The following is a 27,195-nucleotide window of genomic DNA, read 5'->3' on the forward strand; positions in this document are numbered from 1 at the left end:
CAGACTGAACCATTGCCTCGATATCGTACTGATAAGCCTAATTTATGAGTCTTCAGCGCGTTCTGTCGCCCACAATTTCTTCCACTTCTGTGCTACGGTTTTCGATAGGTGGCTACATAGATTTTCCGCCCAAAACAACCGAAGGAAATAAAATATTGAATCGAAGCAGGGCGTAAGAATATCAACGAGCGTTGGCTCGTGCTTTTGGAACTGATCCAGTAAAACACCCGGGAGCTGTTATATCTTAATTGGCCAGAAACGGGGTTAATTGAATTATTGCTTAGATTTGCAATAAGACCGTGGAAATCATTGCATGGTTAAAACTCACTTAACGGTTTGTTAATATGCATTCTCAAATTCTGCATATTTACAAATCCCCCTGTTAATAAGCTAGTTTTCTGTGGCTTCTCGTCGAGAGGATTTTCCTCTTTGATTCAAATCACTGTCTGTCGTACAAGCAATAAGATGTTCACTCCTATTTCAGCCGGGAGGAAGGAAACGGCAGATATGATCTTATTTAAATTCAACCTACGTCCTCGCAGTGTGTGGTTGTTCGGTAGAACAAAATGAAAATCGGATATCAGAAAAAGAGACTTTAGCCATCCTGCTCCTCACTAAACGTAATAAAGAGCTACGGAAAACGGTTATTTAACTATGTTACAAACCATTTTAAATTAATTTAGTGAAAAAAATATATTTTACATAAAAAACTGCCAAAGAAGGTAAGTTCTAAAAAATTTTGGTTTTAACTTAAAAAAAAAACAGCAATTCATATTTTCTTGAAGTTAAAACTAAAATTTTCCTAGACTGAAAGTCTGGTTCGGTCTGGACAAATCCCGGTCTTAAAGTGATATCTTTTGATAAATTATGGAATCAACCAAAAAAATATTGGATTCAATTCTCTCATTTACTTGCTCTCGCTTCTAAATTGAAATTCTAGTGTGAAACTAGGCCATTCTTCAATATACTAAAGCAAAATTCTTATTTAAGCATGGATTACACACAATTATTGCCATCGAACATTTTAGCTGCTGATATCGGCTGAAATAAAAGAAATTAATTAAAATTTAATTAAATTGCATAACCGAGCATATTTCAAAGATTTCAACAAAACACAGCAACTTAAAAGCGTGTTTTCTCTAAATTAATTGTTATTCCCTTATACCCATTTTGCTCCAAAAGCTCATATGATTTTTATTGCATAAATTCAGGCGATATACAGTTACCATGAGATTCGCAGAATTTTAGCTGGTTTATAATCTATCTACATCGGATAACTATAAATTGGTCTCATGTAAACAAAATGGAAGAATTTACATTATCCAAATGAAAATGAGTGAGCGAAACTTCAATCATATTTGGCAAATAAAAGTGACCAATAATTGTAACAGCTTCCAAAAAATTCCTCACAATGATAGATCACTTTTTTGCAAGCAAAACTAAACAAATCTTGGTTGCTAGCTCAACCCATATTGCCCCTGAATGTATACTAAAAATAACGCCCCTAAATGTTTGTCATAATCAAGATCATTGCCATGTTGATATTAGGGTGTTATTTTTAGTTTAACATAATTTAAAACACATCTAATTTAAAATTAAAGATTCAATACTTAATTACTGAAATTCGTGAAAAGCTTGATGTTTGATCCATACACTAATAAACAAACATTTTGCAGTTAGAGAGGCTAATGATTTGTATATGAATGGTTTTATCAAGGACAAGCCATCGATTAGATTTTTTTTATTCATACTGCTTTGAAGAGCCTCGGCACTTATTACAGTCAGCAGCATTTGCGAAATTTTTTCCAAACTATTCCACAGAAGATCTTTGGTATTTTAAATGAGCCATTTATATTCAGCTCAGTTTTCCTGCATAGATTTGTTGATGTGGAAACGGACAGCCATTGTGAGCTGTAGTGAAGCACACTTTATTATTTTTGAAGATCCTCGCAGTGATCTACTCGAAAAGGTCATCACTGATTGCGTAAAACAGCCGTTTCCAGTTCTCTGCTTCAAATTTGCCACTACATTACTATGAATTATTTTCACGCCAAAATGACGTTTCGTCCGTCTCATTAGCATGACAATAACCGGCAATCGAGGAAATCTACCAGGCAAAAGAAGCATCAGCAGCAAGAGCAGGAACAGCATTGACACGAGAAAAACAACAACGCAGCTTAGCTCTCCGATGGCTGGTTGTGACCGTGTCGGTGTCGTTCTCATGTGATTTTCCCCGGTCGAGGATGAAAATCACACCGCTACAATTATGCAAATTTAACAAGTTCTCCTTCCTCTTCAACCGAGATCCGCCAACTTCCATCTCGTCCTGTTTCATCCACCGCTCACATGGAATAGTATCATTTTCAGAAAACGTTTCTCGCTATTTTCGCTCTCTATTTTCACGCCATCAAACCCATCTGGCCCTCAAAACGGGAGGAAAATCCGGAACTGCTTTTCTGAATTCGTTTTCCTTTTTTTTATCGTTCTAGGTGGCAAATATGAACCGGTGCTGATAGACAACGCATACAAAGTGGTGATGAAGCTAAGCATCAAAGTTGTCAGCCATGCCGATTTTGGAGCGTACAAGTGTATTGCGAAAAATTCCCTCGGGGAAACCGACGGAACCATCAAGCTCTACAGTAAGAATTGCTTTCCGATGCGTCGGAACTTGACTCCGGGAGCGAAAACCCCTTCTGGAAAAGTGTCTGTATCGTCGTTGGTTGTCGTCTTCACATATGGAGAACCATGTTTTTTTTAAACGATGCCTTGAAGAGTTGCCAGATGATATTGATTATTGAATTCGTGCCCCCAATGCCGCCAAATGAAAATCGTTGCACGTGCCTTATAACTCATTTCCTAAAAATAACACATTGCTCTTCGATGTGTAGTGATTGGGGCCCTTTCTTTTATGTTGATCGCTTGAAATTATTTGAGACAAGTCGAGAAACAGATTTTTTTTGTATTTTTCAGAAAATCCTAGTTTGTTACTAATTTTTTAACTTTCATTTAATGTAAAAAATCATTCAAGTAAGCTAATAGATTTTAAACTCTAAACTTGGTAGGTGTCATCTTCGGAAACTCAACAGTTTGAGGTTCATCGTTTGAAAATATTTGTATTATATGACAATCAAGAAACAGGGTAGTTTTTCGAGTGAACGTTTGCGCGTTTGCCTATCACAGACCCGATATCCGGAAGTTGGGAGTTCCCGCTTGGCGCTTTTCTTTGGAGCACTGTCTGTTCAATTTAATGTTAATGGTTGTTTTTCTCCCTTTTCAGAACTTCCAAAAAGTGCAATCAATTCAGTGGAATCGTACGAAGGGCAGCGAAGGAAAAGTAAGTACCTATCCGCTAACCGTGATTTTTGCTGGTGACAAACCAATTTCAGCATTAAACATCTTGTCATTAGAGATGGAAAAGTTAATTGCGGGGATGTTTTCGGCAGCGGAATTTGGAAAAGCGTATTCTTAACTAATGTTTTATTGTTAAACGTAATCAATTATAAGACTTAAGAGTTAGTTTGATGTTATACCAGCAACCGTCTTGATTATTATGACAGATCTGAGGATAGTGACTGATTACAAAAGTATAGCTAGTTAAGTTTTTTTTTTGCTTCTAAGCAACATCGAATGAGTTTATTGAAATCAACCATTTCCGTTCCGGAAGATATTATTTTTATGTTGAGATCGTTATGCCTAACTTGGTCATTAGAGTTGTTCGTGATTAAGGCGGCAGAGGAAAACGGTCAACTCTGGACAATACTGTCCAATAACGGAAAATTTACGGAAGTCGTGATACTCAAGAGTTGATTACTACTGCGATCCATATCAATCTCGAATTCGTGTCACCAAGAATCAGAAAAACTAAAAAAAAACATCCTACCAACAGCCGTTACCAATACAATAGTTCAGCGACGGAGGTCCGAAGCAAGCCTCAAGCCTCATAAAGTGACACATTTAATGAGCCGACAAGGAAAAGCACCCGAAAAACGCACCCACCTCATAACGGCCAGCATTAGTGGCACCATTCATTTAAACGACTTTGCTGAGCTGGCCGACCCGTCGAGTCAAAACTAACGATGAGGAAAAATCCGAATCGTAAGGGCGGAAAACAGAAGAAGCAGGAAGTAGCTGAAGCACCTAAGGCCAACACCATTCCTGATTAGGTGTTGCTGGTGACTTTATTATGTTCGGTGTGGGTCTGCTGCCTTTAAATTACTTTTATTGAGATTAATGAATGATCCGGCTAGAACTTAATAACTCTGCATACTTGTGACATATCTTTAATGATAATTAGTTGGGGTAATACATAGCTTCCATACAGTTTGAATCGAGGGATCAATATAACATAACTAGCATTGAAATTGGTTTTTTTCCTATTTAGGTCAGTTTATTTGTGAAGTTTGGGTTGATTGTCCAACGATGCTCTACTCTATACTTAAAATTTAAAAACCTCAAACAAATGTTATTCAATAACTGAGGCGATTCAAGAGTAAATCAAACTTTTGAAAACTTATCTCAGGTTTAGAATGTATCTATATTTATTAAATAAAATTTCTTATCTACGAAGAATGAAAAAAGATAATCATCGAATCCAATTATTTAATTTGCTACACAATTTGAATATTTAAAAATGTAGTATTAAGTTCGGAAAATTGAACTTCAATTACCAGTTTCGGTATCCATTACACAGTTTTTAGATCACAAACTTAAGTATGAAAAAAATAAAAACAGATAAAAACATAGAAAGAAAAAAAACAAAAAGCTGCATATTATAAATGGTAAAAAATTTGGTTTCGTATTTCAAATTAAAAATTCAGTGCGTAAGTCATTTGTCCCTCTTATTTACAACACCTATCTCAACCTCCCCGTGGTGCCAGCTGGAATGCGAGTAATCTAAGGGGAGATCCCGGTGGATGCTTTGGTCGCATGCATACTGAGAAGGTGGCCGCACGCGTCTGTTCTCCAGGTCAGGGGCGACTCAAACAGTGTCTGTCTCGCAGCGAGCGGCTTAATTTACGAAATGTGCCAGCTAAGTCCAAGATGGCAGCCTCATCGCAGGATAGTGGGAGGTCAATTCGCGCTAGTGTGCAAGGCAATACTCGTTTCCGAATCCTCTATCAGCAATACCTCATCCTAACACAACTCGATGCGCAACCCCTCCTCTGACGAGTTAGGACCCGACATCTCATCGTGTGAATGAGGTCCCCACGCAGCGCAACTACTAACTTTGTGAGTCCAGTCCAGGAAGTCCGGAAACACAAAGCGAGTTGTCGACGACACTTTCTCTGTTCAAACACGCGGGTAGGGGGGGTAAGCCCCCTAAGCCACGTGTAGGACTCAGACTCCTCCGAACTCACAAATAGTGTTGACTTAAGTCACCACTCAGCGCAACTACCCGATCTTCAAGTTGGGTCTTTACTCCTCCGAAGCGCAGATCGAGCTATAGACTGCCCTCATCAGGTCACACTCGCGGTTCAGGCGCATCAATTCCCGAAACGCGTATCGAACCCTGACACCTCCCTGACACGTCCCAAGTGATCGGCCCACCATTGGCCACCACTTTGCGCATCTACTCGTTTTGCGAGTAGGGTCTATACCCACCGAAGCGCAAAACGAGTTGGAGATCGCTCTCCCTCCGGTCACGTCCGCATATCACGGCCATGACCCCCCGAAAGCGTGTTGGACCATAACGCACACACCCAAGTACTGGTACCTAAGTACCCGGGTGCACCACTTCTTCCGCGCCGGCAGACCCGTCGACAGCCTCTAGTGGGTTTGGTGTAGTTCTCTTGGCCGTACATCTGCAATACGCCGGACTTGCAGACATGTTTTGTGCAGACCTGTCCGAAGCTCCGAAGCTCGGGAACAACACCGTTGAATCACCGGATCACAAACTACTAGGGGAATGTTCACACCACTTGACTCCCTCGTTTGATCGCCGACTGGCTGACTGACTGCTCAGCGTACACGCTCATGAGGGATGACCAAGTGTCGGTTTAATCCATTCACACACGTTTCCACTCAGCACCACGGGGAGGTGGAACTACGTCGCAGAGCTAAGTAAAGTCTGTGGAAGAAGAAGTGAATGGATGTCGGATGAACCTGGAGGATGGTCGATGATCGGAGAGAGACGAAAATCGAAATTTAGCAGGTTAGCCAAAGCAGTTGCCGCTCACGATATGCGGAGCTGTAAAAGGTAGTTAAACGAGCTTGTAAACGGGACAAGAGAGCTTGGACAAACTTTCTAGCCGAAGAGGGAGAAAGAACCGCCGCCAATGGAGATATCCGATTCCTTTATGAAATTTTCGCCTCCTTAGTAGTGCAAGAACTAATGCTAGAATGCCGCTTAAAGACTGAGCAGGTCATTTATTGACCGATCGAACAGATCAGCTCAAACAATGGACTGAGCATTTTGAACAAATCTTCCGAGTCACGAATAGCGATGGCCAACAGAACCCGCAGCTCGAAGCGCCAACAGTAAGTCGCATTAATGGCGTTAACTCGGAAGCACATCCCTTGCCGGCAATCAAAGACTTAAAATCCAAAAATGCGCCTGGAATCGATTGTATTCCAGGTGAAATGCTAAAAGCCGTGCCAGCACAAATGTTGCACCGTCTTTTCACTGACATCTAGGATGCTGCAACATACACAACCAATTGGATGCAGGGTATCTTTGTTAAGGTGCCTAAGAAAGGAGACTTAACAGAGTGTGGTTACGGGCGAGGCATAACGTTGATCGGTACAACCCTCAAAGTACTCTTAAAGAAATCCTAAACAAGATCCGAGAGAAGATTAACGCTCTACTCCGACAGCAATAAGTTGGATTCCGATCCGGACGATCATGTGTGGACCACATCACAACGAACGAATTCCAGGACTCTTTCCTGCTGGTGTTCGTTGATTTCGATAAAGCAGTTGACCGACTAAACCTCGAAAACATCTGAGCGGCTCTATAAATATCGAATGATACAGCAGATATAAGCCGAAACTTGTATCATTTTGATCGGATTTTCAATCCATTTATTCTTATTTTTCGTTTCTCATGACTGGTATGTACCACAATACTCTCCGTCTCTACTCTTTTCTTTGTTTTACACAGTTATTTTCTATATGAAATGAAATGACTAAAATGCCTTTATTTTGAGATTATTTTTTATATATATTTAGGTATACGCAAACGTTAGATTTATTCAAATATAAAGTAAATAAATTGATCATCAAAGCGAACCGGCTTTCTTATTTGACGTCGAGTTTGTCGTCCAGTTGCAATTTCCTCGGGAATGTTTTCATTATTAACTGATTGATCACTCGATAAGTCTACCATACCATACCCCGAGTTTACTGCAGGTGGAAAATTTTCACTGTCTTGGTGTCGCTCACAGCTGCTAACTTTTTTTAAATCATTCAGACTTCTTGTATAAGAAACACCGTTCCGGCTTATGAGTACAGCCTTGGGACCATGTATGCTCACAACACTGTACCAATCAGATGAAAATGAGGGGTCTGTTTTACGCTTCTTTTGCTGGAGTATTCTCACCATGTCACCGACAGCTATATCGGACTGCTTCGCCCCTCGTGACTGGTCCCAGTATTTTTAGCTTTGTAGCTTGGTTTCAGCATCTTTTTCACGAAGATCTTCACGGTCAAGTTTTGCAGCACCTACGTCCCTCCAAAGACTAGGGAATGTTCCACGGTATTTCCATCCAACGAGCATTTCAAACGGTGTAATGTACAAACGAGAATGAGGAACTAACGTGTTATGATTATGAACGTATTGTTCTAATGCTCTTCTCCAGTTGACTTTCTCTATTATTGCAGCTGACAGGGCTTTGATTATACCCTGATTCTGCCTTTCAACGGCGCCATTAGTTTGCGGACACAATGGTATCGATTTAAGTATTTTGATTCCTTTTTCTTCCCAAAACTCAATGGACTGCTGAAAGGTGGGCCATTATCACTCTGAATAAACTTGGGATAACCCCATTTCTTGAAAATTTCACAGAGGGCTTTATTCGTACATTCTGCAGAAGTGCTGTGCATCTCAGAGACATGTAAATACCTGAAAAAGTCAACTAAATCAGTACTTCTTTCTATCAATATCTATTGACGATGCTATCACCGTGAATACAGATCCACAACGACTAAAAATTCTCCTGATCCGCATCGTGGAACCGATAAGAAGTCGATTTGTAAAGATTCCCATGGCCCTTCTGGCAATGTTCTACTAGTAATCGGGTTTGGTTTGTTTTTCTTAGATAATACTTGGCAAGAGTCGCAGTTTTTAACAAATTGTTCAACTTCTACCGACATCCTGGGCCACCAAAAAAATTCTCTCATTATTCTTTTCATTCCAACTTCTCCAAAGTGTCCCTCATGAGCCAAAGACAACGCTTTCAGACGCAATTCAGTGGGAAGAATTATTCGGTTGTCTTTAAGAATCAAATTGCCTGCACGGTATAATTTGTTTTTGTGAGGTTCAAGCTTCCGAAGATAAGTTGGCCACTCATTTGACAGCAAAGCTTGAATCAAAGATTGTAATTCGCTATCTTTTTCTGATGCTGATTCGATCTCTGCTAATGTTATTCCCATCCGTCCAATGTCTAGAGAATAAAGCAGATGGCACTCATCGTCTTCTTCAAACGGAATAGCTTCTTGTGCGTATTTTATCATTCGTGATAACACATCCGCCAAATTATCTTTACCAGGGACTCTTTTTATAGTCAAATCGAAAGGCTGTAATCTTAAAGCCCAGGCTTCAGCTCTGGAAATTGCCCGTCTGCCGATTCTATGACTACCACCAAAAATAAATTCGTTCGCTTCAGCATCCGTCCGGACAACAAATGATCTACCAGTAAGATAAAATCTGAATCGTTCCACACCCCACACCACTGCCAGGGCTTCTCTATGAGTTTGGGGGTACTTCGCTTCTGTCACTGTTAAGGCCTTTGAGGCACAGGCCAATATTCTTGGAATTCCTTGGTCATTAAATTGAATCAAGACGGCACCTAAGCCTACTGTTGAAGCATCCACGAATAGTTCGATTCTGTCTGAGGGGCTGTAGTAACCCAAGGTCTCAATTGTGCTTAATGCGTTTTTCTTTAAAAATTGAAATTCTTTCTCTTCATCTAGTGTCCAGTAAAATGACTCTGAGTTTGCTAAACGTCGTAGGTATTTTGTTTTATCCGCTCTTTTCAACAGAAACTTGTCAATAAACGTTACTAATCCAAGGAAGCTTTTCACTTCTGAGCAAGATTCTGGTTTCCGGAAATTTTTAATCGCACTTAATTTTTCCTCCTCAATTTTCCAGCCTTGTGCTGTAAGAGTGAACCCCAAAAATTTAACAGACTGGCTGCCAAATACGCTTTTCGTGGTATTAATCTTTACATTGTGCTCTTTTAAACGCAGTTCAACCAACTCTAAGTTAACATCGTGCTCTTCTTTTGTCTTTGTGTATACAAGCACGTCGTCCAAATAATTCTTACATCCTTTGCAGTCGTGTAAAATTTTCCTTTGTAGGACTTCCTGGAATATATCCGGGGCATTGCAGAGGCCAAACGGTACTTACTTACTTAATGATCCCGCGCCGATCCTCCGGTGCATAGGGCCGTGGTAAAAGACCTCCACTGTTGACGATCCGGAGCCAGCGACTTCACCTGGTCCCAGTCAAGATTCTCGTCGACAGTTCGGATTTCAGCAGCTAGGCTTCGCCGCCACGAGTTTCTGGGCCTGCCTCTTCTTCGATGACCTTCTGGATTCCAGTCAAGCGCCTCTCTGCAAATCTCGTTTTCATCTTTTCGCAGCGTGTGCCCAATCCATCTCCACTTACGTTCCCGAATCTCGATTTCTAGCGCCCTTTGATGACACCGGCGATGTAGTTCCTCATTCGAGATCCAGTTGCCAGGCCACCAAGCGCGGATGATGTTCCGCAGACAGCGGTTTACAAATACTTGCAGTTTTCGCGTCGTCACCGCATATGTGCACCAAGTTTCGCACCCATACAGCAATACGGATTTGACGTTTGAGTTGAAGATTCGGATTTTTGTTCGTAGAGAGATCTGGCGTGACCGCCAGATGTTTCGGAGACTCGCAAACGCAAATCGGGCCTTTCTGATCCGGGTTTCGATGTCTTTCCTGGTACCACCATCAGGCGTTATCTGGCTACCAAGATACTGGAAGCACTCCACTTTCTCAACTTGTTGCCCAGCTACCATGAAACTGGAGGGATTTCCTGTGTTGATCTCCATTGACTTGGTCTTTCCGACATTGACTTTGAGACCTGCTGCCTTGGAACTTTCGGTGAGGTCGTCGAGTTTGCTCTGCATGTCCGGTTGTGTTTGGGCGAGCAAAACAATATCGTCAGCCAGGTCAAGGTCGTTCAGTTGCTCCATTGTTAAAGGATTCCACGGCAATCCTCGGTTCGGTGCACAGTCGATCGATCCAGTCAGAATCTCATCCATTACGATGAGGAAAAGTAGCGGTGATAAGATACATCCTTGTCTCACTCCAGCAGTTACCGGGATTGGTTCGGACAAGACACCATCGTGCAAGACCTTGCACGAAAATGCCTCGTATTGTGCTTCGATGAGATGGACTAGTTTCTCTGGGACCCCTCGTCGCCTTAGAGCCGCCCAGATGTTTTCATGATTAAGTCGGTCGAATGCTTTTTCGAAATCAACGAACACCAGCAGAAGAGAGTCCTGGAATTCGTTGATTTGTTCCAGTATGATTCGTAGCGTTGTGATGTGGTCCACACATGATCGTCCGGATCGGAATCCAGCTTGTTGCCGTCGGAGTGTAGCGTCGATTTTCTCCTGGATCCTGTTCAGGATCACTTTGCAGAGTACTTTGAGGGTTGTACAGATCAACGTTATGCCTCGCCAGTTACCGCACTCTGTCAGGTCTCCTTTCTTCGGGACCTTTACAAGGATACCCTGCATCCAGTCGGCCGGGAATGTTGCAGTATCCCAGATGTCAGCGAAAAGACGGTGCAACATTTGTGCTGACAGGGCAGGGTCGGCTTTCAGCATTTCAGCAGGGATGCAATCGATCCCAGGTGCTTTGTCGGATTTCATGTTTTTGATTGCCGCTTCTATTTCAGCCAGCGAAGGCGCTTCCGAGTTGACGCCATTTATGCGACTTACTGTTGGCGCTTCAAGCTGCAGGTTCTGTTGGCCATCGCTATTCGTGACTCGGAAGAGTTGTTCGAAGTGCTCAGTCCATCGTTTGAGCTGATCTGTTCGATCGGTCAATAACTGACCTGCTCGGTCTTTCAGCGGCATTCTTGCATTAGTCCTTGCACCACTGAGGCGGCGAGAAATGTCATAAAGTAATCGGATATCTCCATTGGCGGCGGCTCTTTCCCCCTCTTCGGCTAGGGAGTTTGTCCAGGCTCTCTTGTCTCGTCTACAAGCTCGTTTAACTGCCTTTTCCAGCTCCGCATATCGTAAGCGGGCGGCTGCTTTGGCTGACCCGGTACATGCCTGCTCAATTCCGACTTTCGCCTTTCTCCGATCATCGACCATCCTCCAAGTTTCATCCGACATCCAGTCACTTCTTCTTCCACAAACTTTACCGAGAGTACCATGGCTCGTCGTGATAAAGGCATTCTTGATTCCACACCACTGTTCTTCGACTGTTCCGTCTGTCGGCAGCTCCGAGGCTCGGGATTCTAGCTGTTCAACGTATGCCCTTTTCACCTCTGGATTCTCCAACCGGTGGACGTCGTATCGACATCCGACTTTCTCCTCACGCCGTTGGACACGCGCTACTCTCAGTCGTATCTCGCCAAGGACGAGGTGATGGTCAGATGCAATGTCTGCGCTTCGCTTGTTGCGGACATCAAGAAGGCTCCTTCTCCATTTTCGGCTGATGCAGATGTGGTCAATTTGATTTTCTGTTCGGCCATCTCGGGATACCCAAGTGACCTTATGTGCTGGTCGATGGGGGAAGAGCGATCCACCGATCACCATGTTGTTGTTGCCACAAAATTCTACAAACAGCTCTCCAAACGGTAATTCTACAAACAGCTCGCCAAACGGTAATCGAACAAATCTGAGCATACCAAATTCCGTACAGAAATTTGTAAGATGTCGCGAGTCTCTATGTAGCTCAATGTGGAAATATGCATTCGTTAAATCAATCGTAGAGAACCATTCCGCGCCGTTCAATTCAGCCAGAATTTCTTCTAGTGTAGGCATAGAAAAAGGTGTTCTTTGAATATATTGATTTGGACCACGGAGATCAATCACCAACCGAAAATCATCTTTACCTTTCGGTACCACCATGAGAGACGAGCAGAAGGATGTATCCATTCCTTCGGTTACTAATTCAATGATATCTGACAACATGAGTTCGTTGAGTCTTTTTTCGACCAATGGTTTAATGGGTATTGGAATATTCATGAACACATTACGACATGGAGGTCTTGATTTATCATATTGTAATTGAACGGGAGGAATGTTAAACTTGGGAAAAACAGTGTGTTTGTCAATTCCAAAGCAGCTTGCAGAATCTTTTGAACAAACTATTGGCACTTGAAGACCCAAAAGTAATCGTGTAGCTGTAGGTCTGCCCAATAAAGACTTTAATTCTTTGACAACATAGAACTTTTCCAGTAGCTTAGGACGATCATTCGAAATGTACAACTCTGCCTCAAATGTATGTAAAACGTTTATATCGCCTTCCATTGCATATGCTTTCAAAGTCCTATCCGATTTATTATTTACGCTGTAAAGCTGTAAAAGATATTTTTCATCTTTACACAGTGTTTCAAAAACATCCAACGTTACTGTGTTCACTTGAGCTCCCGAGTCTATTAAAAACTGGCATGGTAACCCAGCTATTTCAGCGTTAATTATTGCACTGTCTTTGATCTGAGCAAACTTGCTTGTATTAAAGTCCTGTTAGTGATTTAAAACAAAAAAAAAACATAATTTTATTTAATTTTTTTTTTCTTTTATTGAAACATTTTGATTTTAGTTTATTATTGATACAACATTTTCTTTCAGATTAAATAAATTTCGAATTTTATTTAAACATCAGGATCACTTACATCGTTTATCTTTAAGATGTCTTCCTTTTTCTCAACATCAGAACCTTTCGTGACAGGTGGAGGTTCAATAGCTAGCTGCCTACTTGGGCCGATTTTTGAACAACAGACATTCTGATTATGCCCGAGCCTGTTGCAACCAGTGCAAATTTCGTCCCGAGCTGGACAAGTGCGTGCCCGGTGATAAACACTCCCACAGCGGAAGCAACCTTCAGAAAATTCCATCGAAGAATATGGTGGACGAAATTGAGTGCCTTGTTTATATACATTTCCCGATGATTGGAATCGAAGATTCTGTTGAAAAGCACCTCTATAAGGCTTACCAAATTGAGCTCAACCTGAGCGAATTCCGCCTGAACTTTTGAATGAACGAGACACGTTAGTGGAAGCACAAACACTTATTTCTGCTGGTGCTTGTACTTGGGCCAATGTCGCTGTTTGGTTATGTTTCCGTCCTACATGTTCCTCGTTCATTCTTATCACCTCTAACTGTCGTATTTTGGCAACAAGTTAATGAAACGAACTCTTGCGGAACTGTAATTTTAGAGCAGTTGAGCGCACTTCCTTTCGAATAGCGTGTTGAGAAATCACTTCTAATATTTCATCGAACTCCTTTTCTTCTCCAAATTCACAGAGACGAGCTGCTGCTGCAATTCTCATAACATATTTCATATCAGTTTCATCCGGTTTCTGAGTGGTTAAAGATAACTTTCTTCGAAGAAGTGCTTTGTCAGAACTAGTTGAAAAATATGTTTTCAGCCTATCCATAGCATTTGAAAAGGGGCAATTAACTTGGTCTGGAGAGTTTGGACTACATTTTGTGCTGCTCAATATTTTCAATTAACGGTTTCCGGCTTTAATTCGGAAAACCGTAAATTTTGTAGCCTCATCCATGACTCCCGATAGATTAATAGAATCCTCAAGAAGTTCGGACCATCTTAAAAAATCATGTTTGTTGATGTCCTCATCATTCATTGATGCTTTGCACTCCGGAATATTTAAAGACGAAAAGGAAAATTGATTTAAAGTTGATGAAAGCCGTGATCCTTCGCAACTACTTGGAATTTTCCGGGTACTTGAAGTCGCACTTGAAAAGTCAATTTCCGAACAATCTTGAACAGCTTTAAGGCTTGACTGTAGAGATACAATTGATTCCTGTGCCTTCTCAAGCTCTATCCGCAATTTTTTTATTTTCATCACAAATCCTTTGAAGTTCTTTGGACATTGAACTCTTCCGTTTCGGTTTACTGGAAACGATCAATTTTTAATTGTCTGCTTAAGAACTGATGTGCAAGGCAATGAGAACTTATTAAACTTTTCTTTTTTTTTACCATGCTTTCATTCCATTTATGTACTGATTTATTACTTTGTTTTCACATTTTTTTTTTTTCACTAGTACTCTCATTGTCTCTTTTTTTTTCATTCGTGCAATGCATTTTCAACTATTCTTTCGTACTTTTTTTTCACCTCTCTTTTTTCTTTTTTTTTCACTAATTCTCAATCGTTTCTTCATTGCCTTGTTACACTTTTGTCCACAATACTTTACCTCACAGGAGCATTATCCTCGCTACCGTCTACGCCAATGTCGTAACCAGGGCCGTCTTCCATGTCCATGTCGTCGTATCTCCGAAAAGCTCCCTCTCGAACATCTTGCGGGACGCCATCGATTTCATCGGCTGGCTGGACCTCGGCTGGCTGGTCCTCGGCTGGCTGGAACCCGAACGGCTGAGACCCGAATGGCTCGAAACCGGCTGTTTGCTGGACATCTTGCTGGAACACGGCTTGCTCGTTGAACTAGGTTTTTCCAACACTATATAATTTTACAACTGTTACAAGAATGACTTTCCTGGGCGCGCCCTGCTATGTTAAACGAAAGAGATGTCCGTGATAGTGACAATCCTACCAAGCGCATCGCGAAAACCACTTTTTTTGTAGGAATTTGATATGTGATTTCGAACTTTTCTCTAAATTAATCCTGATACAGAGTTTAATTTGTGTATTTAAAGTTTCCAAAGGAAAAGCTTGAACTATTAGGCTACTTAAAAACCAAATTTAGCCTTAAATATCGAATGATACAGCAGATATAAGCCGAAACTTGTATCATTTTGATCGGATTTTCGATCCATTTATTCTTATTTTTCGTTTCTCATGACTGGTATGTACCACACTTAGCTGCTTGTCATGTTAGCAAAAAATGAAGCTTAAGAATGGTCAAAACCAAAAATCAAAGACCAATTTTTAACCGGTTGGTTACAAATTGTTTGATTTTTGTTTTAGTTTATATAATTAAATGTTATATTGTAGAAAATTCATGTTTTTGTAAAGTCTCACACACAGACAACACGCCACTTAAAACGTTAATAAGAACATAGAAACATGAAGTTTCCCGGTTTGTTGTATTTTATCCGTTAAGTCCTTGGTTACCCAGTAGCCAGCCGGCCCTGAGGTTCCGTACTCTCAGAGTACCTTGCCTTGGCTGATCTAGCCGCTGCTTTTCTTTAAGTAACAAACTTCATTTCAAGCTTATTTGAATTTTCTGGATGATTTAATACGCAAAAATTTCTTCTTCTTACAAATTTCCATTCAAAACTAAAACTGTTGCGATAATTCAAGAATCAATCAAATAATCTCAAATGTTACACTGATGCTTGCTGACGCAAAAGGCATCGAAAAAATATATTGGGGAGCAAAAAGTCATTTTTTACAGCGATCTATTGCCCATTTACAGGACTATGTCCGACTGATTACACAAAGGATAATCACAGCTCCAGTTTCATACTTGATGTAGTATTCGTCGAACGCAATTCGCATTATGCATATTTTTGATTGATCAGGTTGAAGAAAGGTGAAATGATCGGCGGATCATTTTCTTTCATCAACGGTTTTTCGGTAGTGCTGATGAACATCGACTCCCAAGCATTCAAATATGATGTTTTTCGTACAAACCTCCTAAATTTGACCTTTTTCCAATCGATGGAATGGTCAAAAACTACTGTGTGGGCCGCAACACTCGATTCTATAGTCCTCAGGACTAATGACTAATGACCTGAAAGTTTATTACAAAAATAATTCAAAAAGGTTTTCCAAATGATGTGACGCAACGGTGGGATGGTTCAAATAAACTAAACGATTCGTGAACGAATAACTTTTGTTCATTGGGTGTGATCAGAAATTTTGAAGCTTACGATGGTTTTTCGTAAATGTGATTTTGAGTCCAACATTCAAAGTTGTCAAATAACATTCCCGCTTATAACAACAATTCCAAGAATGCAATGCGAGCCTAGATTGCGTGCATCCCAAAACAAGATACCGTTATAGCACTCCTCCTAACGACGCGATTATTACCGTCATCAGTAAAACAATCAAACAGCGAAAGGGATGAAAAAAAAAATCCACGTAAATTACCGTCTGCGGGCCCAGGAACTCGTTTCTTGAATTCAAACTACTTCCCTGGCGTCAGAAATAATTTGATGATTTGTGTTTATTTTAAATTGCCCTCTACCGGAATCCTACACAAACACGTCAGAGGAATTCCTGGCGACATAACGAACCGTTACGCTTCAGCAGCAGGTCAGCCGGTCGTCGGCGATGGCCAACAACTCGAAAAAGACTCAGTCGGATCCCTGGTTCGTCGTCGTCGTCGTCGTCGAATTAGCCTCCTGCCAGTCCAGTTTGACTTTATCTCTCTCACATCTCCGGACGTAATCGTGCCGGACCAATAAAACGTTTATCCCCCCGCAAGGAAACAGTTTTACATTCTGGTGCGTACTTATGCCATAAGCTGAACGGACTTAGTTGGTGGTACTACATACATACGAATAGGTATACTAGTCTCAGTAAAACTGGCAACTCGCCGTCTGAATGGTTTCTGAGGTTTGCACCGGATTTGCTGTAACAGTAGTACAAGCTTCCAAATCAAGTTGAACTTGAGTTTGTGCACTTACTCTTTGTGACGAAGGAAAAAACAACACAGCCCGCTACCGTCAAGTGTTGAATGTTGTCCAAGAATTGAATATTGAATAATCCTACATGAAATATAGAGTAGGTACCCTTTTGTAGCAATTGAGAGCAACCAAAAGAGACCAATAATATGTTATAACATGTCGTAATCAGCGAATATGTACGTTCTCGAATCAATTATGAAGTGAAAACCAATCAGAAATGTTCTGGAAATAGAAAAAGTTTAACCCACCTTCCCTCATCCCATGGAGATTTTTCCCAAGTAAAATTTTCAGATCAAGAAATGAATCTACCATATTAACCGAAAATTTCTTGATCTCAAATGTGTAAAAAATAAGTGTAAACATACATGCAAGAAAATTGGCTCGCCTCCAGTAGAATTTAATCCTCAATCACTCTAGAACTAAGTCATTCTATTTTACGGCGCTATATGACCTTCACGAATCGCAATTTATTCTTTATTGTAAGTTTGGAATTGCAATTTCACAAATATCTTGTACTAACATTCAAATCTTAACACACAAAAATCTTACCTTAAGAATGGGTGGTTATTATGAAGTGTAACTATAAATGTTAAGAATTCGAAACCCACGACTTTAAATTCAAAATCCATGCATTGGATGATAATTGTATACAGAAGCAAGTTGGAAGCTATGTGAGAAGTGTTCAAAACTCACAATAGTAAATAAATTAAACTAATATCCATAACCTTATTTAATATTTAATAAGTCATTATAAATTTGAAGCTTTTATGAAATATTCTTCAAGAAACCGTTTCCAGCCTCAATTATTTTTTTCATGTACTTCTCAATGCCGAAATTCACATTCAAAAGGGTTTTGGTAAATTACTCAATGCCACAAAATTCACATTATTTCAAGGTGCAAGAATTCAAGAACTTATCATGATAAATTTTGGTGCTCTGAATCCAAATATGCAATTAGTTTTCTTTTATATATAAGATTTTATTTTTAAAGAAACTTTTGAAAATAGGTAAAAATTATTCAAGGAGTTTCTGTATTTATGTATCGACTAAACCTAAAAAAATTGAAACAAAGGTTTTCAACCAGTTATCAACTTTCCTCAAGACCGCAAGTACTTTGAACTTCACCGAAAAAAGTTATAGAAGATGTTTGTTTTCTTTACATCATTTTGTAATATACGGGAATTTAAACCAATTTTATTCGAAAGATTTTAATCAATTTCAATTTAAGATATTTTTGAAGCGATTTCAAATCGTTTTTCAGGATTAAACAAATTTGTTCAAAGAAATCACACCTTTTTTAAAACTCTCTTCAGTAATGTCAGTAATATTATATTTAGTAAAAATGTGTTTTCAAGTTTTTAAATACTGTGAAGTTTAGCTTTTTAAAAGATCATTTTCAATTTTCTTCATCAAAATATTTTTCTTCAATTGATAATAAAATCAGAATTCGTTTACTTCACATTTTACTCAAAACTTAAGTCAGCTTCATTTGAAAACTCATAAACATCATATCACCAAAACTAGAGATGACAGACATAATCTGGCAAAAGAGAAAAGCTCAGAAAGCCAAAAATCAGTAACAAAAGATAAGAGTTCAGGACGACAAAATCTACCAAATTTAAAAAAATGCTGTTTTCTTGAGTAAACAATTTTATTTTTTAATGAGTTTTTGAAATGGTTATATGTATTTATTGAAAAAATTTCCTTCTAGAATGCTAAAAAAACTTATCTTAATCATCTTCATATTTTTTTTCAATTTTCAAATGAATTAGCCAAATTTTACGGTTTCAATAGTTTTACCGGAAAATATTATTCAAAAATTTAATTTAAAAAAAAATTTGAATTTTCAGTTAAATTTTTAAAAAGTTTATTTTTGTTTTTCAATCGAGAATTTTTTTGTTTTGAAAAAAAAAATTATTTGAAGCCTATTAATCTAAATTTTTGATGAGAAAAACATAGTTTTGTGTACATTTTGTGCTTTTCAGGACCCAATATTCCAATAGACGGTGACAAAGAATTCAGAGCTTAAAATTTTAAACTACCAAACCTGCTCTCGAAAACTAAAAAATTTTTAGCTTTTTTTATATTTTAAATCAACTTGAATGCTAAATTTTGAATGTTAACTTAATTAGAAGGTATATGATTCGTGCTTTCAATATTTATATCAAAACTGTCAGTATCAGTTTCTTATTGATCATTCAAGAAATCACGCACTATCCAACGTACATTGTCAGCTTTCAATTATGAACTTAACATGTTGTTTTATTAACCCTGCCATTGAAAATGTAGAAAAGGAATTTTATTCATCAATTTTGCATCATGGGTAATTTCAAACCTGGTTTGAAATTAATTTTACGTTTGGGTTAAATTTATGTTTTAATCTGTTCGTTCAGAATAGTTTTGGTCACCTTAATATTCCAGGGATGCGCCTTTGAGTATAGTGTCCATCTGAGCACCGTTGTAATGATGCCAGTAATTCATTCAATTGTTATTTCACGAATGATTTAGCGGGATAAGTTGTACTTAATTTTAAATCGAAATAAAATAATTATTCCTCTTTTCGGTTGACGCGTTTTATTTTTACCCAGACATGGTTTGCCCAAACAAATCTGGTGTTATGTTTTATAAATTCTATATCTGTGCACTGATTTTTATGTCCGAACTTCCAATTCTGGTTTTATTCGAAATTTCAATTCGCATTCTATTTCTGGTGTTTCCAAAACTTTGATTTCAAACTATTCTGCTCAAAACTTTTTTAAAACAAATTTCTAGTTCAAAATAAGGATCGTCATTTTGAATCATGTATTAATGACTTACCGGAAATCGCACTAAATTTGAAACATTGATAATGTTTGTTTTTTAATCGTATCAGAAATAATATTTTTTTTTCGAGCATGTGTGATGGTCAAACATGACTAAGAAAATAGTTTTAGAAATAAATTTGTTCATTTGTTGAGCATTTTTGATATTGTTATTATTGTTATTTCTCGTAAAATTTAAATTTCGAAACTCCGAGATCTCATTATACTCACCGACAAAGCAGCTCAAAATTTCCAAACCCTAAGTTATATTTTTTCTATTTTTAGTACATCTCTCGTGATATTTGAATGAACAATTTCCATTCAAAATTTAAAATCGTTGCTCTTATTAAGGACTGAATGGAACGCTTCCAAATTTTTATTGCTATTTTCGGCAGTGAAACAACCAAAAAAAGTCATAGGAGGTTTATAAATTTAAAAATTTGGATTTTTCATTCAAAGCTTGTAACGGTCTATTGACCCACAGTCACCCCCTCTAAAGGCTCATTTACATTTCACGGGAAAAAGAACGTAAGGAATCTTATTTCGTCAAGAACTCAACAACGCGACGAATCTAAGTTTTGTGATATAGTGGAATCGATGGGGAATTGTTGTAAGGTGAAATTCCAGTAGGACTCGTTCCTTAAAACCTGATAGAACTTTTTTGTTTCCAATATCTCAGCCATGAAGAAATTTTCGTGGTGAAAACCAGGGGAATCGAAATAAAAACCGTTTTAAGGAACAAGTCCGGCTGGAATTTCATCCTTCAACCATTCCCCATCGACTCCATCATCATGTTATACATGCTAGTTGTGTCGCGTTTTTTGATTCTTGATCAAATATGATTTTTTACAGTTTTTTTTTCTCGTGAAGTGTAAATGGGCCTTAAGGGTTGAGAAATGGTCAATTATCATTTGCTTATACCATTTTTTAAAATTCCTCAACAAAATTTTGCACACTCACACCATGCGAGAAAATTTATGCATTGTTACTTTTTTGTGTGACTTGAATAACGGAAGTTATTAGGAAAACAATTAAAAAAAATATCGTTTTTGACACATTGTTAGCCCTCACGACGGTATGTTGAAGTGAAACGCTTTTTGGTCGTTCCACCCTTTAACACCTTTTTAACGCCCGTGCTCATATTCCAAGAAATGTCAACGCTGATGCCTAACTTAAGGCGCAAAATAGTAAACGAATTTTTTAATAGATTTCCAGCAAAACTGAAAGTAAAATTCCTCTAGGATCAACTTGAAAGTGCATTCCATTCGGAATAATAATTTTCTATGATATTGGGGGATTCAAGACATTGTTATTTACATAAAATGTTGCGATCTTGGGACAAATTTCTGAGTAGCCAAAATTATATCAAGTAGAGTATTTAAAAACCTTTTGTTATTTGAGGCCTTGCTTGATGTTGGTCATCAAAGAGTCTCAACATGGTTAATACCCTTAAACAAACTTATTCTAATCATTAGAAGATGCAAAACATTGCAATTTCCAAAATATGTTGGATTTTTGGTTTTATCACCGCGATTGTTTATACCACTGACCACACTGACATGACACTTCGAACAATTTTTCATTTCATTTTTGACTAATTTTACAGTGTTGCTACTGTATTGCCATCTACAGTCGACTTTGCTCGAATTTATTTTGACCAACGCGAATCGAAAAATTCCCACCATCCCGATTGGAAATTTGACATTTCAAATTCAAACAACAACAAACCACAACAAAACGGTGCAAAGAATAACAGAATAATGCAAAGTTTTAGAAATCGAGTCTTCGGTGGTTTTTATTTTAATACTAGCTGACCCGGTGCGCATTGCTACACCTTGCAAAAATAAATGTAATTTGTGAAAATTTATTAAAATTTAGATTTTTGTAAGAATTATTTTTAAATCAAACCTCATCATGGTTTAGAACCAACAAATTTGAAATGAGAGCTGCAGCTGGAGTTTCGTATTGCAATTCAAAGATGGTATATATTATTTACTGAAGCTTGATCTCTAAACTTGTTTTTCAAGATCTGAAATTTGTACTCTGTTCTTAAAGCTTCATAATGACTCAAATAATGTCAATATTTATGGATTTTCCACCTTTTTTCCCAAAGTGGGAAGTTACGAACTTCCATAAAAACATTTGTTACATCTATTTTTGAGTAAACAACACTTATCATGGTTTGAAAATTATCGATTTTATACAGTGCGATTTTCATTTTTTTTTTAAATAAATTTATTAAAGCAAAAAATATCAGTTGCAGTGCAGCAGTTAATAATTTCTCCGCGTTTTTTATTTTCTCTTTGAAAGTCAAATATTCAAAAATGTTGGCAAAAACAAATTTCTAAGTTTACATTTGTCCCGTGTATTGGGGTAAGTGTAAATGCAAAGCTTATTTTTAGATGCGTCAGAGTAATGGCTTCAAAATGGATTTAATACGTATATCTGTTTGTTTGTTTTATCAAGTTTCATTGATATATCTGCAGTATTCCAGCAGTATAAATTTATGTTTGTTATTCCACTTTTAACGAATGCTGTTCAAAGCAAATAACCTTCATTTACAAAGACATTCAAGAATTTTAAATATCCGTTTCAGTTTCAGCATTTGGAATACCCCTTCTGGTCTCTCCAACATATTGAATCATTTTGAAGATGATTTTCGATGAATGTTGGTTTATTTTCATAAAAGTTCGACGTTTGCCCTTGCCCCACCGTGTAAGTTGACAGGAGGGAGTTGTTTTTAACACTTTAAAAGTATGCTAAAAATTTCTCATAAAAATTTTGCTTTCAGTTGAATATCAGTTCTTAAGTCTCACTTTTCAAAAAAGAAGCGGATCAAAAGTCTCTTTTATGCAGCCATGTAACACAAACACACTTTTCATGTTAAGTACGTACTTGAATTGGTATGTTTAAGCAAAAAATAAGATGTTTTTTTTCAGGATTATTTAAAATAAATAGCTCCCTTTTTCATTTCTAAATTCGTTTCAGTTGTGTATTTTGGCCGAAGTAACAATAAACATAATTTTTTATTTTTTTGTAACAGAGAAAGGTTGAACATTTGAACATGCTCTAGTGTTCCTTGAGTGAAAATTCTTTTGAAAAATGAATTCCCTCACTTTTGGTCAATAAGAATCAGTTTATTTCACAGATACCTTTCACTAATGAACACGTCAGTCCTATTTTATCTAATTTAAAAAAAAGGCTCTTGATCAGTTAATGTGTCGGATCGCAGTTTTTGATCTTCTTTTTCAATTAAGTACATTTTTACATGTTCAACATTCCGATCTACCTCTGTAGAAAACATCTTATTAATATTTCTGTTATCAATATGATTCAAAAATAACCTTGTAGGAAAAATGGGTTAAAAAATTGTATGTAAATTCTTTACTTTCAGTTTTTTTTTCAACTGTCCGCAAAGTGTCATACCATTATTTCATTAGCATCAGAGCTAAATTTATATTTTTTAGACAACAAATGCTATCTGGACAACAAATATGGAAGTATTTTTGCAAATCTTTCAATTGCTTTTGATTCGATTGATAAAATACCAATCCGTGTCACATCTAGGCGTCATTTATTTCCACGTGCTGTGTACAATAAAGCAAGAAAAAACACATCTAGGTTGCATATCGCCCCCACGTGCATAAGAAATAAAGGTAGGTACTTGGTTGAGAAACAGGCGCCTAATTGTGAAATTTTTCCAGCGATCAATGAACATGCTTTGGTATGTTACTATGCTTTGGTTACTATCCACTTGCGACGACATTTGCTTGGCCATTGAGACGAAAAACAAACCCCTCAAAGAAAAGAAAATCTCTAAAAATGAATGCCATGTCTTTTCAATTTCAGATTTTGGCAAAAAAAAGTATAGGTATGTTTTATTCGATCGGCAAAATGTCTATGAGCCGGGAATCAAGTAGAAAAAAATCACATCAAGGCTTCATGTGGCCATCCCTTGCATTGAAAATATGCTTGGTTGAGAAATACGCGCCAAAATATTCCCACTGATCAGTATGCTATGCCATGGTTACTATCCTCTCGCGACGTTGGCGCGCGACGCCTCGACCATGGAGACGAAAAACAAACCGCCCAAAGGAAAAAAAATCTCGAGAAAATGGATGTCATGACTTTAATCTGGTTCGAAAAACTACAAACTTTGTATAGGGGCCCTCTCTCCCTTGAGTCGGATGGGGTTTTAACTATTATAGAAACCATCTCTGGCCCCAAAAACCCTCAGATACTAATTTTGACGATGATCGGTTCAGTAGTTTCCGAGTCTATAGGGAACAGACAGACAGACAAACATTCATTTTTATATATATAGATTAGACTGTTAAAACATTACCAACTGGCGGTCCATCATCTGAAGATCCAGCTGCATGTGTGGACATTGCTGATGCTGAGCTCTTTGCTGCTGAACAGACAAAAAAAGTGATCATCAATATCCCAGGGATGGTTTATTTTCCCCGGAGTGACAATGCTGATTGCATTCAAATTCTGTCCCGCATCCGGCAATCTACTTTTCCGTCTTCAAAAATATATGGGAATATCGCCTGTAGATAAATTGTTTACTTGCGGATTAGGAACTAAAAATTAAGGTATGTACGCTTTTTAAGTATCTCCAGCAAGTAACCGGTGAAAATATTTCCGATGTTTAATGATATATGACTGTGACCGGTATTTGAAGAATTCCTCCCATAAGCTCAGAGGAAGGCTCTTCGAAGGTGCCTTCGAGAGATTGAGTATCATTAGTTCTCACCTAATTTTTTTTTTTTTCAGATAATCCTAATGTGTTCTACTACCAGTGCTTAAAACTGTTGACACTCCTGCATGAATTTGAAATTATCAACCATTCAGTGTATTTAGCTCCCGGTTTCATGATTGGCTCCGATCTGTCAAAAATCTCTCACTGAATGAGAGCGTTTTCTATATTCATTCGCTCACTCTCTCTTTCAATGCCTTCGACATTCACTTCAATCTCGAGCCCGTGAATGTGACCTTTGTTGAAAAGACAGTCATTTTGTTGATGAGTGAATTTCGTTTAGAAAAGGTTTCGGTATTTTGTGCTGATAATGGCTGAAGAAAATTTGGCGGTGCCAGGTGTAGCAAAAAGGCGCAGTGCTACAAGAAGGTGCTTCACGGATATTGCTGCGGAATTTATCATCCGAGACGGTGAAAAAGCGATTTGCGGAATAGATCCCAAAAGTGGTTGTAAGTATACACAGCATAAATACGACATTGGAAATTTCGTTCGCCATTTCCGAACGCTACATGCCGAGAAGGCAAACGAAAAAGGTCTCACTAAGGACGAAATTCCTATACCTAAAAGACCAAGAGTCATTGCCAAAAGGCCGATCGCAATCGATAAGCAACTATTGCTGGATTCCTCGATTAAATTGGTGACATACCATCAGTTGCCTGTTTCTTGCTTTGGGTGGGAAGCATTACGTCAGCTCCTTGACCCGATCGGCACAGCAGTTGGATGTAAAATAAACTCCGCTAACATGAAAACACATCTTCAATGTATTGCTACCAAAATCCGGCAACAGATAGGCGAAGAAATGGAAAACAAGTTAATTTCTATAAAAGTAGACTCGGCATCTCGCTTCCATAGACACATTTTGGGCGTAAACGTTCAATACGTGTTGCAAGAAAAGGTAGTAGTGCGAACCTTGGGTAAGTTGTTCTATGTTGTCTCCATTTGCACAAATTAACATGATTTCACCGTTTTCTAGCCATGCTCGAAGTGAAAGGAAGCCAAACAGCTACTTTACTGAAGACGAAAATGTTAGAAGTCCTTGGTACATATGGAGTCACGATTCATCAGATTTTTTCTGTGACATCTGACAACGGTGCCAATATGTTGGCTGCCGTTAGGAAGCTCAAAGAAGAACTTCAGCTAACTTTGCGCGACGATTTCGACACCGAAGAGGAGGCGGATAACACCGAACAGTGTGATTACACGGAGGAGTTAGAAGAAGCCTTCCAGGAAAGGCTTAACCTCGTCCGATGTGCCGTCCATTCTTTACAGTTGGTTGTAATAGACGTAGTAAAGAAAAGCAATCCGAGTGTAAAGGAGGTAACAGATATTGCGAAAAAATGTAAGCTAACGCGATACAAAAACTATTTTGAATATCGTCAAGCCAGCTACCCTCCTGTGTGGTGCCAAACCCGGTGGGGCGGCATATTCCAGATGATGGAGAGTTTCATAAAGCAAAAGGATTTCTTTATCGAACTCGGAACACAATTTCCGGAGCTTGGTAGGTTTTTGATCGTATAAACTTGCTGACTCGTTTTTGATAAATACTTAATTATCAACCTTACAGATCTGTCAAATAATTGGGATTTTATTAATGATTATGTTCAAGCATTTCGGCCAATTTATATATGCACAAAAAAAATGCAATCGGAACATATGTCACTATCCGATTTCTATATGAATTGGTTAATTGCAATGAACGAAGTTCAAAATATTGAAAACAATGCTTTTGTACCTGAGCTCAGTCGTGCTCTAAAAACGCGACTTGCTTCTCTTCGAGATTCATGGGCATTTCGAATGGCCTTATATCTGGACCCAAGGTTCAACTATTTTGGGTCTAAAGTGTTTACAAACGACGAGAAAGTGCGAATTCAAGTAGGTATCTTTATGCACAATACATTTGTAGTTTTGTTAATTTTCTTTTTATTTAATATTGCAGGAGACCATCATAGATACTTTTGATCGAATCAAAAAACTCGAACCCTCGAAAAGCTCGCAATTGATTGATACCAAGTCTGAAACAGCTTCACTACCCAAACATAATAATTTCGATGAATTTTTTACTAGTATGTTTGGAGGCACTCCTGGACCATCCGCAGAATCCAGCTCAGCTCAATCGACGTTTTTTAAACAGCTGAAGGCGCTAGACGTAGAACCTCGTCAGAACATGATGTTCAATCCGTTTCAACATTGGTTGAATCGCAAGCACACTCATCCAGAACTTTACCAAGTCGCAATGGTCGTATTGGCGGTTCCCTCAAATCAGGTTACTGTAGAAAGATCATTCAGTGCACTCGGTCTCGTACTTTCCGAACGTCGTACTGAACTCGCAGAAGATACCCTTTCAAATATTCTTCTTATAAAGCTGAACAAGGATGTGTACGAAAAGATTTTACCTGATCTCTACGATTGGAAAGATCATTCGAAGGAATCTGATGTTCAGGTTGAGGTCTAAGACTATTTCTACCTTTTTGTCATTTTTTAACTATGGAAACTACCACTGAGTCAGTTGAAGCTTATTTTTCTATGTTATGTACATATGTTACCTTAAAAGACCATTATGTTGTTCATAATATCCATTATATTTTCATCACGAAACTAAATATGATTCTTTTTAAGTCGTTTCGTTTTTTTATTGATCAA

The 27,195-nt window shown here is 38.4% G+C and overlaps 2 protein-coding genes across 8 annotated transcripts in view; both read left to right on the forward strand.

Moving 5' to 3' along the window:
- LOC129744951 (neurotrimin-like) overlaps nucleotides 1-27,195 on the forward strand; it is a 148,062-nt gene that overhangs the window by 112,612 nt on the left and 8,255 nt on the right. For all 7 annotated transcript variants that reach the window (XM_055737739.1, XM_055737746.1, XM_055737742.1 and 4 more), the window contains 2 exons: nucleotides 2,490-2,639; nucleotides 3,278-3,334. In XM_055737739.1, coding sequence (XP_055593714.1) covers nucleotides 2,490-2,639; nucleotides 3,278-3,334 — 207 coding nt within the window. The remainder of the gene's footprint in view (nucleotides 1-2,489; nucleotides 2,640-3,277; nucleotides 3,335-27,195) is intronic.
- On the forward strand, nucleotides 24,616-27,062 carry LOC129744950 (uncharacterized). The gene is made up of 3 exons (XM_055737738.1): nucleotides 24,616-26,053; nucleotides 26,120-26,427; nucleotides 26,492-27,062. The coding sequence occupies exons 1-3, from the start codon at nucleotides 25,531-25,533 to the stop codon at nucleotides 27,005-27,007; spliced, it is 1,347 nt and encodes a 448-aa protein (XP_055593713.1). The 5' UTR covers nucleotides 24,616-25,530; the 3' UTR covers nucleotides 27,008-27,062.

Source organism: Uranotaenia lowii, chromosome 2, assembly GCF_029784155.1.
Source record: "Uranotaenia lowii strain MFRU-FL chromosome 2, ASM2978415v1, whole genome shotgun sequence".
Classification (NCBI taxonomy): domain Eukaryota; kingdom Metazoa; phylum Arthropoda; class Insecta; order Diptera; family Culicidae; genus Uranotaenia; species Uranotaenia lowii.

Bases quoted from the DNA above. Each gene is read 5' to 3' on its own strand.
- LOC129744950 (XM_055737738.1), top strand. From the start codon at position 25,531: ATGCTCGAAGTGAAAGGAAGCCAAACAGCTACTTTACTGAAGACGAAA. The intron at 26,054-26,119 runs GTAGGTTTTTGA...TCAACCTTACAG, and splicing joins AACACAATTTCCGGAGCTTG to ATCTGTCAAATAATTGGGAT. The intron at 26,428-26,491 runs GTAGGTATCTTT...TTAATATTGCAG, and splicing joins ACGAGAAAGTGCGAATTCAA to GAGACCATCATAGATACTTT.